Source organism: Malaclemys terrapin, chromosome 1 (assembly GCF_027887155.1).
Source record: "Malaclemys terrapin pileata isolate rMalTer1 chromosome 1, rMalTer1.hap1, whole genome shotgun sequence".
NCBI classification, from domain to species: Eukaryota; Metazoa; Chordata; order Testudines; family Emydidae; genus Malaclemys; species Malaclemys terrapin.
The window spans coordinates 337,498,743-337,517,231 of NC_071505.1; the positions used below are offsets into that span (position 1 = coordinate 337,498,743).

General features: G+C 44.9%; 1 protein-coding gene across 3 annotated transcripts in view; it reads left to right on the top strand.

Annotated features, from left to right (window-relative positions):
• Positions 1-18,489, top strand: part of GDPD4 (glycerophosphodiester phosphodiesterase domain containing 4) — an 84,711-nt gene that overhangs the window by 26,586 nt on the left and 39,636 nt on the right. The window contains exons 2-4 of one of the 3 annotated variants that reach the window (XM_054015807.1): positions 5,155-5,374; positions 8,382-8,485; positions 12,356-12,449. In XM_054015807.1, coding sequence (XP_053871782.1) covers positions 5,192-5,374; positions 8,382-8,485; positions 12,356-12,449 — 381 coding nt within the window. In that variant the 5' untranslated portion in view covers positions 5,155-5,191. Of the gene's footprint in view, positions 1-5,154; positions 5,375-8,381; positions 8,486-12,355; positions 12,450-18,489 lie in introns of those variants that run through there. The other 2 variants (XM_054015808.1, XM_054015809.1) reach the window with 2 other exon arrangements.

The window sequence follows — 18,489 nt, forward strand, 5'->3', positions numbered from 1 at the left end:
TACATGAAAGTTCATGAGCTGTCACAATAACCTGTAATAACAAATGTCATTGGGAAAAGGAACGAAAGGGAGATAGACTGAACTAGTCTAAACAAATAGGCTACTGATACAAGTCAAGGACTGTGTTAAGATCATGCCTGGTAAACCACTTTCTTTGTGGGTCCTAAAAGTATGAGACTTTGAGGGGGAAATATGGAAGAACAGATTGCACCTACTGGAGCAAGCTTCATGGCTGCCACCCCCACCCTCTCCTGGGATCCCAGCCCTTCTTCCTCCTAATCCGGGGGCCTGTCCTGACCAGATCAGGCCAGAGAGAGAGAGAGACTCAGGTGACATCGGCATCCCTACCAGCTCCAGCAGAATCCCAACCACCAACTGGGATGAAATGGGATCAGAGTTAACAGAAGCAATAACAGCAGCTCCAGCTCATCTCAACCAACTTCTCTTTGCCTCAAAAGGACAGTTATTGCCATGTTGATACCCTCTGAGACTGTCCAACAAGGAGGTTTTTCCTCCTATAAACTCTCTCCAGCTAAAGAAAGAGGGAAGAAGGGATAGTGTTAAAATGGAAGCCTAATTCCATACTTCATGTTCCAAATGTTTTAACTATTTTTTCCTTCTTTTCTTTATCTTTAATAAAAGGTTAAAAGGATGTTGAAGAGTGTATTTGCCGTGATACTAAGCAGGCTGCCGTCTCCGCATATCCAACCCCAAACCTTGCTTAACACTGTTTAAAGGTTATGTTAACACTGTTAGCCCATTGAGTGCATCTAAATTAATCACACCAGATACTGACAGTCTCTGTCTGATAAAACTAATTCTAGGATTGTAACAGGTGACTAAACAAACAGGGGTGGCGGACAGGTAACAATAAATACAAATACGTTTGCTTAACTTATAGTCTTGTAGGTCATAATAGTTGCAGGTGGTCACCAATCTAACCAATGTCTAATTTGACCAGTGTTAGAGATGCAACAAATCCCATTCACAAAGGCCGCACAACTTCATCTCATCAGTAACACCAAAAATCTGGAGGGATTTATGTGGGTTTCTTGATTCTTAATGGTCAATCTGGTGCAAGTTAGCATATATCCATTGACTTCAGTCGAGCTATGCCAATTTATGCCAGCTGATATATTAGCTGCCGGGTTTTATTGCCCCTTTAGAATTTACTGGCCCTTTAAGATAAGCTGATCTAATGCTTGATGACATTCCTGGAACCAAGGCTGGAAAGTTCTGTGTCCGTTGGGCGACAGCCACTGGGAAGCGAGAAGCAGGAAAGCAGGTCTCTGAGTAGAAAAAGAGAAGGGACAGGGCAAACAGAGACAAGGGCTGGGGGACAGTTCAGTGTGAAAAGATTATAGAGACCCGGGAGAGAGTTAATAACAAGCTGGTTTCAATACCGGGCAAAGAAAAGCACAGTCAGTCTGGAAAAATGAAGCTAAGGGATCTGGGGACAAATGGTCTGAAATACAGACAGTACATGGGAAGGAGAAACCCAAACAGCAGTAAGGTTGACACCTAGGGGCAATAGCGGCTGGCAGCAATGTGACGTGAGGTGGATGTGAAATGGCGAATGAAATGTTGACTTTTCTACACAAGTTACAAAATGCAGAGCTAAGTGAAAGTGCCTCTTGTATGTTCCGTTCACTTCTGCTCACCCCACGCCACTAGGGGGAGTTCAATTTTAATTTTGCTAAAAAAATTATTAGCGGGTTGGGGATGGGGTTTTGGAAATGATTTATAACGAAAAACTAAGACTCCAGTTCATCAGGGCATTTTTGAAGTTAAGCGTCTGCTTAGTGCTTTGCTGAACTGAGGCCCAGACTAATTCTTCCCTTACTCCCAAGGGCGTTGGAAGAGTAAATTCATTCATGTTTGTGAGATGCTCAGATACTGTGGTGATGGAACCAGATAAGCACCTCGATACATGGTAAAGGCCTGATTCTGCATTCCTGGTACATGTCAAACTTCCAAAGTCACTGGCGTTGGGTGCACATGGAGTGCAGGTTCTGCCCTATGGGATACCCGTACTTGTAGATTTGGGAGCTCTAAGACTGCTCTGGGAATGCATGAAGTAAAAATGGCCCAAATCCTGAGGTCCCTATTAGGCAAATTCCCATTTTTGTCTAAATGCCTGATCCTGCTTGCATCGACCCCAATGGCAAAGCTTCTGTTGCCCTCAGTAGTGGAGGATCAAACCCCAAGTAAGGACTGAATAAAAACTGAGGAATAACCGGGTCCCAAATATCCAAGAACAGGAGCTGACTCATTAATGGAAAGATGCAAAATACGTAAGCTATGCAAATAGAATAAAAGCATTAGATCTGCTGTAACTCTCCTGGACAGAGGTAATGCTCAGACTGATTGGTAATCCATACAGCACGTTTCTGACATTATATAAATAATGACATCGAGTTCTGCAATTTTATTGTGATTCTTGTGATATTTGGTGTCTCTCTTAAAGCTGCAAGCCTTGGAGGCAAGTGATTGACTTAGAATCTCAGTTTTATCAAAGAAAAAGTGACGTTTCTAGCTCTTCTGTTTGCAGAGAAAAGCTTTGAAAATATGACCTGAATGTAATCTAACATCTTAAAAACTGAGATGACAAAAAAAAAAATACAGCTCTTATTTTTTTAAGCTATTTCATGGTATTATGAGATTTGACCCATGATTTTTGAACACTTGGTGTTGGCAATGCTGTAGTGATACTGTGTTAATCTTTTTCATATATAGATTTGCATGAACCACACACAGCCATAATTCAATCTCATTTGCATCACCACAGAGGAGAGAATTTCACACAGAACATATTAGATAGAGTTTGGTAACTAATTTGACCAATTTCACCTCCTCTTCTGTTGGCAAATTGTCTATGAATGGCTCAGAAGATTTTTTGAATGTATCCATTGTTTCAAATGATTTATCAAATAACTTCAAATAAAAAAAATAAACTCTTGCTCTGTAGGTCATTCACAAGCAATTCATTGTGTGGAAATATGCATAAGGATGGAAAGTGTGAACTGCACATTTCTATTTTTAACTATTATTGTATTTTATAAATTAGGTAAAGAAAGCAGAGCCCTGTGCGACTTACTAAACCTTGCAGGAGACATTCCTGATTTCAGATCCAAACAGGTAACATGTATCAAGTGACACACTATCACTTCCCAAGCTCTCCAAGATAACAAAATCGCTTTTGCCAACTAACTCAGTGCTCATAAGAGGCTTTTTTTAATGGTGCTTCTGTTTTCGCCCATGGGAGGTGATTTTTTTTTTCTACTTCTTGCACCATAATCTCACTACTTTTTTCTCAGGTGAATTACTTTTTCACTAGCTCACACTGTTGTGCCACTTGCACTGTCTGTTCCAAAGTGAGCTCACATGTTAGTTATAATTTTTTTGAAAGTTTTGTGTTTAAAACCTAATTACTAAATCATCTCCTATGTAGTCCTCTTTACTGCAACTAAAGGTCCAGTCCACACTTAAAAGTGGTACCAATATAACTGGTTGTGGGGGAGGGGGAGCAGTGATTTTGTTTTTTACTGATATAATGATAGTGGTACAACTTCTGGCCTGGTTATAGTTGTACCTGTATAAAGGTGTCTTATACAGGTACAGTGTTTCCCCTTTTTGACCCGAGTGGCTAGTCAAAATTTGGGGCCCTCTGTGTGAACCAGTAGGGCGTAGACATTGGTAATAGGTATGTCTTTGATGCAGTTTTGTTTTTTTACAAAGAACGGTACAAAGTTCTGTATCTCTGAACACAGAGAGTCATATAGCAGGAAATACCTTTTGCTCACAAAACCAAGAGCACTCTTTAAAGCCTGAACCCTGTAGGCTATAGCTATTTGCTAGGTAAGGCATAGGCATAAGTTAAGGCAGTAAAGCAATGATCCTATAAGCCTACATCCTATAAGACATTTCCTTGGGCAGTTAGCATAAGGCTTTGAGGCCTATGAACCCTAGCATGAGTGAGTTACCCAGCAGTGACCCTGAGTTATTGAGGAACTGGGAATATTAAATTCAGGGGATTTTTGTATATGACTAGGTAACCACAGGAATATGAATGGATACCAGCTTTTGTATATTGTAGGATAAGAACATCCACAGATGCATAACCACAAACTTGCCTTGGCAACAAATTGATGTATATGACAATATGCTGAGATCATTAATAAACTAACCTATGGATAAGGTCACGCTAATAGTAGGACGGTGAGGAAACACAAATAAGGAAGCGGGGGAAAAACCCTGCTGAATATGCATTAGGTGTAGTGGTGTAAGTATAACATATTATAAAAGTTATTTGAGGAAGATAATGATTAACATTTCAGGTTGTTCTGCAAGGGATGGTGTGAGTATTTGGATGTTCAGATGTACGTTCTGTATTTTCTTTATCTACCTTGCTGGGTTAGAGTGTTGGTGACTGTTTTAATAAAACGGTTACAAAAACAGAAGGGCTCCTAAGAGTGGGTGTTGCAACTGTGCACACTGTGGTTCCCAACTGAACAGTAATTTTAATAACACTGGGCTGGATCTTTGGACAGGTACCTATCAAACCTCAGAGTGTTAACTGGGGATTCTTAAGTAATCAATATAATTAATACACAATCCATAGATCAGGCACCAGCCCCTATAGTGATAGGGATACAACTTTTATGTCTAGACAAGCCCAAGTCTCAAAGCTCTGCCGGTTCATAAAGACCACCATGCTTCTTGCTTGTCTCTGCATCCTTTGGTAAAAGCCCATCTTCTTTTGGGGGATGAAATACTCTCCAAGAATAATGTCATAGTTATTCTAATTTCTTTCCTCAGAAAGCACAAATTATTTTTAAATATTTTCAGCTTCATTGTCCATCGCATAAATTGCACTTTGCCACAATTGGAGCTGTCCTCCAGGCTTATCAAACTGAAAGTCTTTGTGGAGGGTTGAAATCTGTCTTGGCAGGCCAACGGAGGAGGCTGGCAGCTCATCCTTTGGAGGTTTCTTTTTCCATTCAGTTTTCTACATGCAGGAGAACAGATGACCTAATGGGATTACACAGTAGGTCTAACTCAGGGCAAAATCTGCTAGTCAGACAGGCTACATGAAATGTGTTGTCCAGGGAGGCAAGAGCATATATGGGACAAACGTCCCCTGACAATTTTCAGTTTCATTTCAGAGGGAAAATGAGATAAACCCCCTCAGATGGACAGCAGTTCCGTCAGTCTCAAGAAGCTCAAGTTTGGGAAGTTGAAGGTGGTGCGTCGGCACTTGCTGCAGCGGTATGAACATCAGCCCTTCGTCTCCTGCCTGGCGGGGCTCTACAGCTGCCGGTGGAAGCGATATCAGCGGAGAAGGACTGAGCCAGGACAATGCTGCTGCAAGATGGTATGGTTAGCATGTTGTTACTGTGAACTGTTAGTTACGGGACAAGTCCATCATCACACTTGTATTCGAAAGGTGCTATGGGCCAAACTCTGCCCTGATTTATGCCTCATGCAAACTTACTAGTATCTCTGGAGGATGTTAACAGAAGCTACTGAAGTTAGACATTTTAAAACCAGCAGGTCCACTTAACTTTCATCCAAGAGTTTTAAAAGAGCTGGCTGAGGAGCTCTCTGGACCATTAATGTTGATTTTTCAATAAGGCCTGGTCCCCACTCACCCCCCACTTCGGACTAAGGTACGCAAATTCAGCTACGTTAATAACGTAGCTGAATTCGAAGTACCTTAGTCCGAACTTACCGCGGGTCCAGACGTGGCAGGGAGGCTCCCCCATCGATGCCGCGTTCACTCCTCTCGCCAAGCTGGAGTACCGGCGTCGACGGCGAGCACTTCCGGGATCGATCCGGGATCAATTTATCGCATCTAAACCAGACGCGATAAATCGATCCCAGAACATCGATTGCCTGCCGCCGGACCCTCCGGTAAGTGTAGACGTGCCCTAAGTCTTGGAGCACTGAGGAAGTTCCAGAAGACTGGAAGAAACCTAATGTTGTGCCAATATTTTAAAAGGGTAAACAGGATGACCCAGGTAATTATAGGCCTGTCAGCCTGACATCGATTCCAGGCGAGATAATGGAGTGGCTGATACAGGACTCCGTTAATAAAGAATTAAAGGAGGATAATGTAATTCATGCAAATAAACATGGATTTATGGAAAATAGATCCTGTCAAACTAACTTGATATTTTTTTATGAGTTTACAAAGATTGGTAGAAAAAGTAATACTTAGATTTTTGTAAGGTATTTGACTTAGTACCATACAATATTTTAGTTAAAAGCTAGACCACTATAAAATTAACACGACACACATTACATGGATTAAAAGCTGGCTCATTGATAGTTCAATGTAAATAGGGAATTCCCCTATATTGCTCCAGGGGAGCCATAGGCCAAGACTCCCAGGGCGATGCTTTCCCTGACAGACGACCTCAGATATGCCTTTCCTCCCATCTGCCTACCACCAGAAGTTATATGGAAGATTCAACGTGACAGAGCCACCATCCTCCTCTTCACACCCTTGGCCCAGACAATTATGGTTCACAGAGCCCTGACGATGTCCATGTGCCCGCCTGTTAGGATCCATGCATTTCAGGATCTCTTAACTCAGGATGGGGGGAAAGTCAAGTACCCCAACCAGCATTCACTCCGCCTCGCAGCTTGGTGTTTGGATGGGTGTCAGAGGTAGAACGCTCATGCTTCACCCCTGTTCAGGAAATCCTGACCCCAGGCAGGAAGGATCCTACTAGAGTCTGCTAAATGGTGGTGATTTTTGGCCTGGACATGTTGCCACCAGCATTCACTTGATATTGTGGGTGTTCCAGTTATCCGAGACTATCTCCTCTTCTCAAAGACCTCAGGTTCAGCTGTCAGTTCACTGTGAGTACACCTAGCAGCGATTAGCGCCATCCTCCCCCCAAGTTCTATCTTTACACACCTGACCTTGATTCGATTTATGAAGATCTTGATCAGGACCTTCTCACTGGTCATTGGGGCAATGACTCAATGAGACCTTAACCTTATCCTCTCAACACGTGCAGGCCCGATCTTTGAATCTCTGGCCACATGTGCCATGACCCAACAGTACCCCGTGCCAACAAACACCAGAGCCTTTGGCCTTGGATTGTATTTTCTGTAAAAACCTCACTGTTCTGCTTCTGAGCTTATTCAGCCCAGGAGATAGTCATTAGTTTGTAAACAGGCAGCACCCTCATGATATCCTCAGAATAAAACTCAGCCCTTTACATCCCCCAAGTGCCCTGGGTGCATTAACTAACTAATTCTCACAGCCTGACCAGGGTAAGCAAGAATTAGCCCCAGTTTACAATTAGGAAAGGTGCCACACACAAGAAGGGTCAGTGAGCTGGGAGCCATGATGGCAGATATTCCTTATACAGTATTTCACAAGGAGAAGCCTTCTGTTAGGTTACACCCCAAATTCCTCCCCAAGATTGTGTCTGAGTTCCACATCAATTAATCAATACACTTACCTGTATTCTTCCCAGTGCCCCACACTTCTTCCGAGGAGAAGAGACTTCACTCCCTTCATGTCAGGCATGCCCTGGCATTCTACCTGCCGAGAACCAGACCCATTAGAAAATCTCCAAGGCTCTTTGTTGCTATGGCAGAAAGGGCGTGAGGAGAAGCCATATCCTCACAGAGGATTTCGAAGTGGGATTCAGGATACATCTTAGAATGCTACAAACTAGCCAAGCTTCCCCCTCCTGGGCGTATCACAGCTCACTCCATTCAGGCACAAGCGGCCTCCACGTTCTGCTGCAGGACATCTGCAGAGTAGTGACTTGGAGTTCTGTCCTTACTTTCACATCACACTACGCTCTGACTCTGGAGAAGGGACCATGTTTTGGTTCTGTGTTTGTACAGCGCCTAGCACAATGGAGTCCTGGTCCATGGCTGTGGCTCCTCAGTGCTACCGCAATACACATAAATAACAAATGCGACAACTGTAAAGAGTTACTTCATTTTTTTCTCATGCTGAGCGCCACTAGAACAGGCGATATAACTAAGAGTAATGGGATTGAATTAAGAAAAGGAAAATTTAAGCTAAAAATTAGGGTAAACTATAAATGGTGTGAGCAGGTAGATTGTGGGATCGTCTCCTACAGGAAGAGGTGGAGGCCTCCGTCACATGAGTGATCTAAAGCTCTGATAGAGAAAGCGTTGAAGAATAAATTGTAGGGAATGTTTCTCTGCCAGTACAGAATTGGACTAGGTGAACTAACAAGGTCCTTTCCATCTCTGACTTCTGTGATTCTGACACCAAGCCTCATGCATCTGGGATAAATTGAGGGTCAAAAATATGCCTGCAGTGTACGTTGTCCGTCGTTGTGTAAACCAGGCTTTAACCACCTGGCCTTTCTCTCCATTTCCAGTGGGAATGTGTGTTCTTCCCGTTTCTCGTTGGAGCATTCTGCCTCTCTTTGGTCTTTCTGTACATGTGGGGGGAAGCAAAGAATGACTACAATAACTTTGACTGGTAAGTACCACACTCTCCCTCCTCCCCCGCCCATTTGAAATTAGGTTGTCAATAGCCAGTTGTCTGCCTGGAGAGGAAGGAAGGGTAATGAGGTCGGGCAGCGTGTTCTAATATACTGAGCACGGGACTAAGCCAGAGTTCTTCTCTCAGCTCTGACAACACCCAGCTGTGCAAAGCTGGGTACATCGCGTTGGGCATGGTCCTGTGAGAAGCCCCCATTGCCTGTAAGGGGAACTGAGAATACTCAGCATCTCACAGGATTCAGAGTGGTAGCTGTGTTAGTCTGTATCAGCAAAAACAACGAGGAGTCCTCCTCTCACAGGAGATGCTCAGCATGTTAGATCCTTAATCAATCTGTGTGGCGCCTTTCCTAACTGGAAACTGGGGCTAATTCTTGCTTACCCTGGTCAGGCTGTGATGGTTAGTTAGTTAATGCACCCAGGGCACTTGGGAGATGTGAAGGGCTGAAATTTATTCTGAGGATATCATGAGGGTGCTGCCTGTTTACAAACTAATGACTGTCTCCTGGGCTGAATAAACTCAGAAGCAGAACAGTGAGGTTTTTACAGAAAATACAATCCAAGGCCAAAGGCTCTGGTGTTTGTTGCCATGGGGTACTGTTATCCCCGGGTTATAACAGGAAGTATCCTCAAGTTGTTGTTAGATGGAAATGCTTATTGAAATATCAAGGCCAACATTGTCATATCCAGATACCTAAAGTCAGGCTCTGAAATCCATCTAAATTTAAGAGGCTTGAATTTCACCAGAGCGGAGATGCTTTGGGAGGCTCGAGGTGTAAATATATATTTAGGAATCTGACTTTAGGCCCCCAAGGGTGAAAATCTTGGCCCTAAACTATCTGTGAAACGAAAGACAATACCTACAAAAGTCAAAATGGGCTGTCAGCAAACAAAGAAAACACTTTGGTCTGTCTTCCCTTCCTACGCTCATCCATTATCTCTCCTCTTCTCTTCACCTCCCCATTTTCCTCCCTCCCGCCACCTTCCCTTTCTCCCCACAGCTCAGTAAGGCTCTCGCCCCCTGAGTATCTATTATACCTTTTACTTACATGGCTTCAAAACTGAGTGGGGTGGGAAGGACTGGCATTACCCCAGAGTAGATTATCATTATTTGTATTACAGTAGCACCTAGAGCCCATAATCCAGGTCAAGCCCCCGTTGGGTTCAGTGCTGTACACACGCATAGTGAGAGACAGTCCCTGGCCCAAAGAGTTCACAATCTAAATAAACAAGACAGACAAAGAGTGGAAGAAAGGAAGGATTGCTATTTCCATTTTGAAGATGGGTGAACTGCGGCAAAGTGACTTGCCCAAGGTCACATGGAAAGTGTGTGGCAAAGCCTGGAACTGAATCTAGATATGAGACTCAGTCTAGTGCCTTAATCACAAGAGCATCCTTCCTTTCCAATATAAAGATGTTTGTAATTCAAGCATAACAATTGTTCTGGGGACATGTGCCCTGCCTGTCTCTAGGGAAAGGCACCATGGGAAGAGGGGAGGGATGAGGGCAGAAGGATAGCTCAGTGGTTTGAGCATTGGTCTGCTAAACCTAGGGTTGTGAGCAGGGCCGGCTCTGGCTTTTTTGCCGCCCCAGGCAAAAAAGCCACCGGCCGCCCCCCCCCCCCTCTGGGGGGGGGGAGGGGGAGGGCGGCGAGCCCCGGTGGGGGCTCCGCTCTCCCCCCGGCGGCCGGGGGGAGGGCGTGGGGGGGGGAGGGTGGCCGGAGCCCCGGGGGGAGGGCGGCGAGCCCCGGCGGGGGCTCCGCTCTCCCCCCGGCGGCTGGGGGGAGGGGGGCCGGAGCCCTGGAAGGAGGGCGGTGAGCCCCGGCGGGGGCTCCGCTCTCCCCCCGGCGGCCAGAGCACAGGGGGCAGGGCGGCGAGAGGGCGGCGAGCCCCAGCCAGGGCTCGCCACTCTCCCGCCGGGGGGGAGGGCGGCCAGAGCGCCGGGGGGAGGGCGGCGAGCCCGGCCGTGGCCCCGCTCTCCCCGGGGGCCGGAGCGCCGCGCCGCCCCCCTCCAGGTGCCGCCCCAAGCACAAGCTTGATGGGCTGGTGCCTGGAGCCGGCCCTGGTTGTGAGTTCAATCCTTGAGGGGGCCAATTAGGGATCTGGAACAAAATCAGTACTTGGTCTTGTTAGTGAAGGCAGGGGGCTGGACTTAATGACCTTTCAGGGTCCCTTCCTGTTCTATGAGATAGGTATATCTCCATATATATATATATAATGAAATGAACAAAAAGACTGTTTTTTTCCGTGCTTCTTCTCTTGGTTTTTTTTTGCTTCATCTAAAAAGGTCAAGCTGGGAAGGCAACTTTGTGTTTGTCAAACAGCTTCAATTTTGAATCCAGCAGAGCAGAAGGATTATCATAGCCAATTGGAGTTGAGCGATTTGCCTGTTCACAGCAAATTGAGAAATAATCAGCTGATGACTATGCAAATCCTTGCATTCTGAAATATGCATGAAGTGATCATGCAAATTAGACACCTAGAACCAATCAGAGTTCAGTGAACTCCAAGATTGGGAGGAAAACTGTAACATTGTTATTTATTTGGGTCACTAACTGTCTGTGCAGCACCCCTCTCCTAATCTTAATCTGGGCATTTACAGTATATTTGGCTCAACATTTTGGTCTCTGGGTGCTTTACGAGTTCTGAAAGTAAATAAAAAACCCCTGTGCCTTTCTCCACCCAGCCCCAAATTGGTGCATTTTTGGTTGTTTAAAGGGGTGGGAATGGAGTGGTTCATTGTGGAAAGGCACCATCTAGCCCAGCCAGAAGTATCATGTTTATGGACCAGTTGCAAAGAAAGCTGAATTCTGATATTGTGTTGTTGGGCCTTGTCTTAAAAAGCTAGTGGTAGAAACCAAGACTTCATATAAAGGTGAAAACGAGGAATTCCAAGGGACACATAAGGCGAGTAGTTTGTAAGGGATTGGCTAGTTAAGTAATGTCAAGATGAAGTGGGGTGCGGATGTGGCAGGGAAATAAGATATTACTCCAAATGATGTCATTAAATTCCAATATTGTGTAGCCTGTCAGGATTAGAAACACTTTGTTGGATCAATCCAATACTCTCAGGACCAGCAAGCTTGTCTGAGCGATGCTCTTGGACCAGTGCTCAGAAATACATTGTGCCAGCAATGCCCCTCTGCTATGTACATTGGCCAGACTGGACAATCACTACGCAAGAGGATAAATGGACACAAGTCAGATATCAGGAATGGCAATATACAAAAACCTGTAGGAGAACACTTCAACCTCCCTGGTCACACAATAGCAGATGTTAAGGTAGCCATCTTACAGCAAAAAAACCTTCAGGACCAGACTCCAAAGAGAAACTGCTGAGCTCCAGTTCATTTGCAAATTTGACACCATCAGATCAGGATTAAACAAAGACTGTGAATTGGCTATCCAACTACAGAAGCAGTTTTTCCTCCCTTGGTGTTCACAGCAACTGCTAGCAGAGCACCTCACCCTCCCTGATTGAACTAACCTCGTTATCTCCACACTGATTTATACCTGCCTCTGGAGATTTCCATTACTTGCGTCTGATGAAGTGGGTATTCACCCACAAAAGGTTATGCTCCAACACATCTGTTAGTCTTAAAGGTGCCACTGGACTCTCTGTTGCTTTTTACAGAAATACATTGTATCCCTACCTGGCCATTTGTGTTATGGTCACTCCAGTTTTATGAAGGTGGATTCCATTAGATGAACTTTCCTCCTAGTAGAAAATGCATAGCTGTATTCCTTCAGGAGGGGTGTGTGGGGGGATGGAAGGGAATTTATTACTTACATTTATTTAAATGTAACTCTTAATAATTGCAGACAGTTTACAAGATTTTATTGCATTTTAGGTACAACTATGGAAACGTAGGCCACTGGTTTCTCTGGTCTGTTCTTCTTCTGATTCTAGCTGCAGTCTTGTTTACCTACATCACACTGTTACTGGTAAGTAACATTATCTTTAAACAGTGCTGTTGCCTGATAGTGGGGTGACCGGATGTCCCGATTTTATAGGGACAGTCTCGATATTTGGGGCTTTTTCTTGCATAGGCTCCTATTACCCCCCCCCCCCATCCTGATTTTTCACACTTGCTATCTGGGCAAGTTATGGACCAAGCAAATGGTGTTTGCATCCCACATTTAGTCTCGGCTAAAGTTTGGGTTTGACAGCACAAAAGTATTAAAAACTGAGTCAAGCATCAATGGTAAAGAATCACAGAAAGAATCACTTTTCTTCTTCTAACCCTGAACAAGGACATTCATTAGAGTGCAGAAAGCATTATCTCTAAAACTGTTTTGCTTCTCTCTCTATTACTGTAGACCTTCTAATTAGAAACATACCCCGTCCCTCCCCTGCCTGGTTTCCTGCTACAGATTTAAACAAAAAGGGCGCACACCCTCACAAACAGCCCTCATGAAAATTATGCTCACAACTGCAAAAATCAGATGGGATCTTACCTTTCAAAAATCTCCTGAGATCCTAACTGATCTCCTGAGATTTTTGTCCGACAGTAGGTGGACATATTGCAAGAGGCACTGATCTTGCATGATTTCCACTGTTCACAGTGGTGGAACTGTTACAAGACTAGATGTTGTTGTCCTGAAATTTCTACCATCTTCTCTCCCCACCCCCCATTCCCACAAAACAAAGCAAAAACCTTAACAACAAAATGGATTCAGAAAATGGCCACCTTCTAGATCTAGAACTAAAACCCAAGAAACTGGTTTAGTCTCAGATATTTGACTCAGATCTGAGGTTACATCCGGGTCTCATCTATGCCACTAATGATCTACATTATTCTTATCTCTTCATTTCCTTGTGCTGGTCCTCATCTATTTGTGCATTCATCTGTTGTCCCTCTCCTCTTATACGGAGATTGTTAGCTGTTCAGGACAGGGAGCATACTTTGTTCTGTGTTTATACAGCGCCTAGCACAATGAAGTCCTGATTCACGACTGGGCTCTGGGCACTACTGTAGTACAAATAAATTATAACATTTTATTCTAACATTGTAAATAAAAAAAGGCAGCAAATAGGGGCCCTACTTGCCTGTGGCCTTTAGGTGCTACCACGACATAAATGGAAAACGGTAACCGCTCTCCTGCTTAGCAATGGTGCAAATATAAATACTTCATGAAGGTGATGTTGGTGCAACACATTGATGCCCTAGATCCTGAGGTCTATTACCTACAGAACAGATCCATCACAGGCATTGGTGGGTGAGAGCTTCACCCACCCCAACACACCACCATGCAAGAGGACGGATGGCCTGGTGGCTAGGGTACTAGCCTGGGGTTTAGAAAACCCAGGTTCAATTCCCTGCTTTGCTGCATACTTCCTGTGCAACCTTGGTCACGTCACTTAGTCTTTCTGTGTCTCAGTTCCTCACCTTAAAATGGGGATAATAGCACTGCCTTACCACACAGGGGACAAATACATTAAAGACTGTGAGGTGCTCAGATACTGTGGTGATGGGAGCTAGAGGGATACCTAACGTGTCTCTTCAGCTAGCTAGGTGCCAGTTAGTCCGGGACTGTATTGCTTTACAGAAGCCGCTGCAGAGTGTTTCTAATGGCACTTGCCCTACTTGCTGCAGAACTGTGTCTAATTTGGTGATATTGCTCCATGCATCTATGTGGAAGAGCGGTGGGTGCCGGGAGGCAATAAGCCCCGAAGTAAACAGGATTAGGATAAGAAGGAAACAAGAACACAGAAAGTAATCAAGGAAAAAAAACCCATACCACTGCTGCTTCGAAACACGCTGCCATTTCTGGTTGAGGGAAAGAAACAGCTCCCTGCACTTTACCGCTGCAATTCTGAAATCTGACTCCTTCTGTCAAGCACAGGATTGCTCCAGTTTAGTACTAACCAAGTGAACGCTTTTATTGCCACAGACATAACCGTCCAGAACTGCTTCAGTCAGAGCCCGCGATTAAAGCAGACCTTTTCTGCCCCCCGACCCCAAAGTATTTTTCTAAGGGCACAATGCAGCTGAACCGCTGCAGGGCATAGGTCACCGATACTGTTCATTGACTGACAAGCATCTCTGAGCGTGTGACAGCTCTAAAAGGTGAGACATGAATTCCCACGTTTTGGAAATAGATTGACTTGCAGTATCAAACCCTTAGGCCTGGCTACACAGGCTCTATACCAGTATGACTATATTGGTTAGGTGGGTGACTTTTTTTTTTACTACATCACTACAACCGCTAATGTGGACACAGTTGGATTAGCTTGGTTCTGGTCCACACCTAAAAATTAGATCAGCCGAGGCATGTTGCTCAGGGCTGTGAAAAACGTTGTGCCGTGAGCGCCATAGTTAGGTCAAACTAGCCGCCACTGTAGATGCAGGTAGGTCAACCTCTTGGAGAGGTGGATTGCCTACATGGATGGAAAAACCTCTTTTGTTGAAGTAGGAAGTGTCTACATTACAGCACTTCAGAGACACAGCTGCTGTGCTGTTGCTGTGCCGCTGTAGTGTAGACACGGCTAAGTGTACACTTACATTTTTTGTCTATGTCGCTATCTCCATTAGGAGTGTGAAAAATAACACCCCTAACAACAGAGCTGTGCTGGCAAAAACCCTAGTGAATATGCAGTTATACCAGCAAAAAGTCCTTTTGCCAATATAACTTACTGCGTTCAGGGAACTGTTTTAAGCAGGGTTCTCAAAGTCCTGGCCCACGGGCCATCTGCAGCCTGAGAACCTCCCCACTGCGGACGAGAGATGCAGGCAGACATGCTGCTGGCAATGTCTGCTGCAGGCGCCGCCCCCTGCAGCTCCCATTGGCTGGGGGAGAGGGACAGAGATACCATCACTAGTCGCCGGGTAGAGTCAGCCATGGAGGCAGCATCATTAGTTGCCAGGCAGAATCAGTCATGGAGGCAGCGTCACTTTTTTCCACAATGACTATAAACAAGTCAAAATACCGAACACAACTATCCGACGCACTGCAATCCCGAAGGTTTCAACTGCTCAGTCACTGAGGCCAAACATCAACAAACTGACAGAACTGAAGCGTTGCCCAGGTGTCTGGCAAACACTAAAACTCTCTGGCAGGTGAAGAATTGTATAAAGTTGTATGATAGTTTTATTATTTCTAAGAAGTTTGAAATAAAAAATACAATATAAACGTTTTCTTTTCTGAACACCATCTTCAGTGACATTATTGGCCCACTGGGAGGATTTGAGGACTGGCACTGGCCCTAAGGTAAATGGAGTTTGAGACACCTGTTTTTACGCATCACTGCAAAGTGGGGGTTGCCAGTATAGCTCTACACTAGCAAACCCTTTTAAGTGTAGACAAGGCCATTGGTATTGTTGCACCTTTTGACCCAAGTGGCTAGTCAAAGTTTGGGGCCCTATGGGTGTTCCAGGCGGGAGTAGAAATTGGAGGTAATCAGGTATGTTTTTGCAGTTTTGTTTAGATATGAAGAGTGTACAAAGTTCTGTATCACTGAACTCAGAAGGAATCAAACAGCAGGAAACAGCTCCTTTTGCTCACGGCACCTAGAGCACTCTTTTAGCCTGCACCCCTCACCCAAAAACCTCTTCCCAGGTTTCTTCCTGTGTCAGCCACCGGGCTTTCAGATGCTCCTTCAGGCTGTCTCTCTTTCCACTCTTTCTTGCCTGCTCTTTATGTTTTGCCCTCCCACCCACCCACACAAAACAATACTCACTAAAAACTTGTGGACTGGTTCGCACACCTTTTGTCTTAGGGAGGCTTATGCTTAATTGAAGTTCTGTTAACTGAAGGGTGAGTTCACACCTATCAACCTCCATCTCCTAAGAAGGTTTCACCCTAGAGGTGCCTTATAGCTAAGGCTTTGTCTACACTACACAGCTTTTAGCGACACGGCTGTGTCGACACAACCATGTTGCTAAAAGTCAGGCAGTATAAATGCTGTTTGTTGGCACTTTTGCGGCCAACATACTTCCACCCCCTACGAGCGGGGCTTGCATTGTTGACAGGAGAGCGCTCCTGCCGACAATGAGCCGTTTACACTGCCACTTGCTGCAGCAAAACTTTTGTCTTTCGGGGGGGGGGGGGGGGGGGGGGGCTTTTTTTAAGCACCTGTGAACGTCAAAAGTTTTGTCGTTCAATTGGCAGTGTAGACAAAGCCTTATTCTCCTTCTTATACAGGAATAGCTGTACCAAGTATAAGGCACCTCTATACTGATAAAAAGCAACAGAGAGTCCTGTGGCACCTTTAAGACTAACAGATGTATTGGAGCATAAGCTTTCATGGGTGAATGCCCACTTCGTCGGATGGGCATTCACCCATGAAAGCTTATGCTCCAATACATCTGTTAGTCTTAAAGGTGCCACAGGACCCTCTGTTGCTTTTTACAGATCCAGACTAACACGGCTACCCCTCTGATACTTACTGATATAACTGGATCCACATCAGGGAAGGTTTCCCCCTTTAACTATACCGATTTAGTTAAAATGGGACAACTTTCTGGTGTGGACAAGGCCTACAGTGTGTGCTGTGAGCCATTGCCAAGAGGCAACTCCTGGCCTTCAAAGTGGCCTGTGAAGGAAAATAAAATGGATTTGTGGCCACACTCTCTTTTTGGTTTTTTTGTTCTTTGAGGGGGTTTTTATTTTTATAGATGTAGTCTGAAGGGTTCCTTTCCACCTCAAAAAGTGTGAGGATGTTTTGGTGGTTGCAGCTTTTTTTTTAGCACCTCATGTCTAGTCTACCTGTTTTTCCAGGAAGAAATACTATGGAGGACTAGAAAACTAGCAGGATTATGTTATCAGAGCTACCCAGGAAGGTGAAGCCTGATTAAATGAAAGGGTTTTCTGCAAGAGTGTTTAACTTCTCCATTTGCTGTTTTTTTATTAATGCCTGTTTAACTCACATGCCTAACCAACAGTTGGAAGAAAATCTCTCTCTGTTAAAGATGGATAAGCTCCCACAGCCATTCAGTAGGTCTTCCAAGGCAGGGAAGATGTGACATGACATTTATCACATGTGTAAGGATTTCCAAGATTAAAAACTCAGAGAAAAATAATACTAAGAATTAATTCTATTAATTCTAGGTTTTCTTTAGAAAGCCTGAACATGTAAAAGAGAGAGCACAACACTGATATTTCCCTTTGCCAGATCAGCTTTAAGCAATGAAGCTCCCTTGCTGATGCAGCCTGTGTGTGTGCGTGCACGCGAGTGTGACTGGCCAAGATTTTGTCTTTTCTGTGTGAAGGGGGATTAATTAGAATGGCTTGAGACTTGGCTCAGGGCCTGGGGTCTCTGAAGCTGCAGGGCGACAAGAAGTGCCTTGCAGTACGTGTGCCTAAAAACAGGGCTGTTAAGCCACATTTTAACCCTCCAGAACAACGGAAAATACCAAACTCTCAGTTGTCCAGTTCTGAAGAGTTTGAGGAGACCTATAGGAGCACTGTGACAGGGAGGAAGAAGAGTATATGGATGGTCAGGGGAAGGGGCTTCATTGGGACTCTCAGCCAGAGCCAGTCCTGCCCTGCCTCCCCTGGCCAGGAATTCCCTTTTCTACCTGCCTGTCTAATATACACCCCTTCTGGGTGCCTGTCCATGGCGAAAGAAGCAACAGAGGCAGCGTGGGTGAGTGCAGCATCCAGGAGCAGAAGAGAATTGGTACAGCAATGTAGGGTCCAGTTCTGTCTTTGGGTCTGGGTCAAGAGGAAATGTGTGAGAGAACTAAAACAGTCCTCTGGCAAAGAACATGTGTTCCCATAAATCTGTATTCCTGACGGTATGGTCCTGTTCTTTCATCCAGAGATCTCCAGTGCAAGTAATCCAGCCTTTCAACACAACAGCCCTGAAGGGTAGTTTAATATATTATGCTTGATGGGCAAACTGATGCCCAGGGAAGTTAAATGACTTGCCCAAGGAGACACAGCAAGTCACTGGCAGAGTTGCTAGTAGGCCCCAGGAGTTCAAGCTCCTAATACTCTCTGTAATTAGTAGATAACATATACAGAACTATCCCTGTCTGTC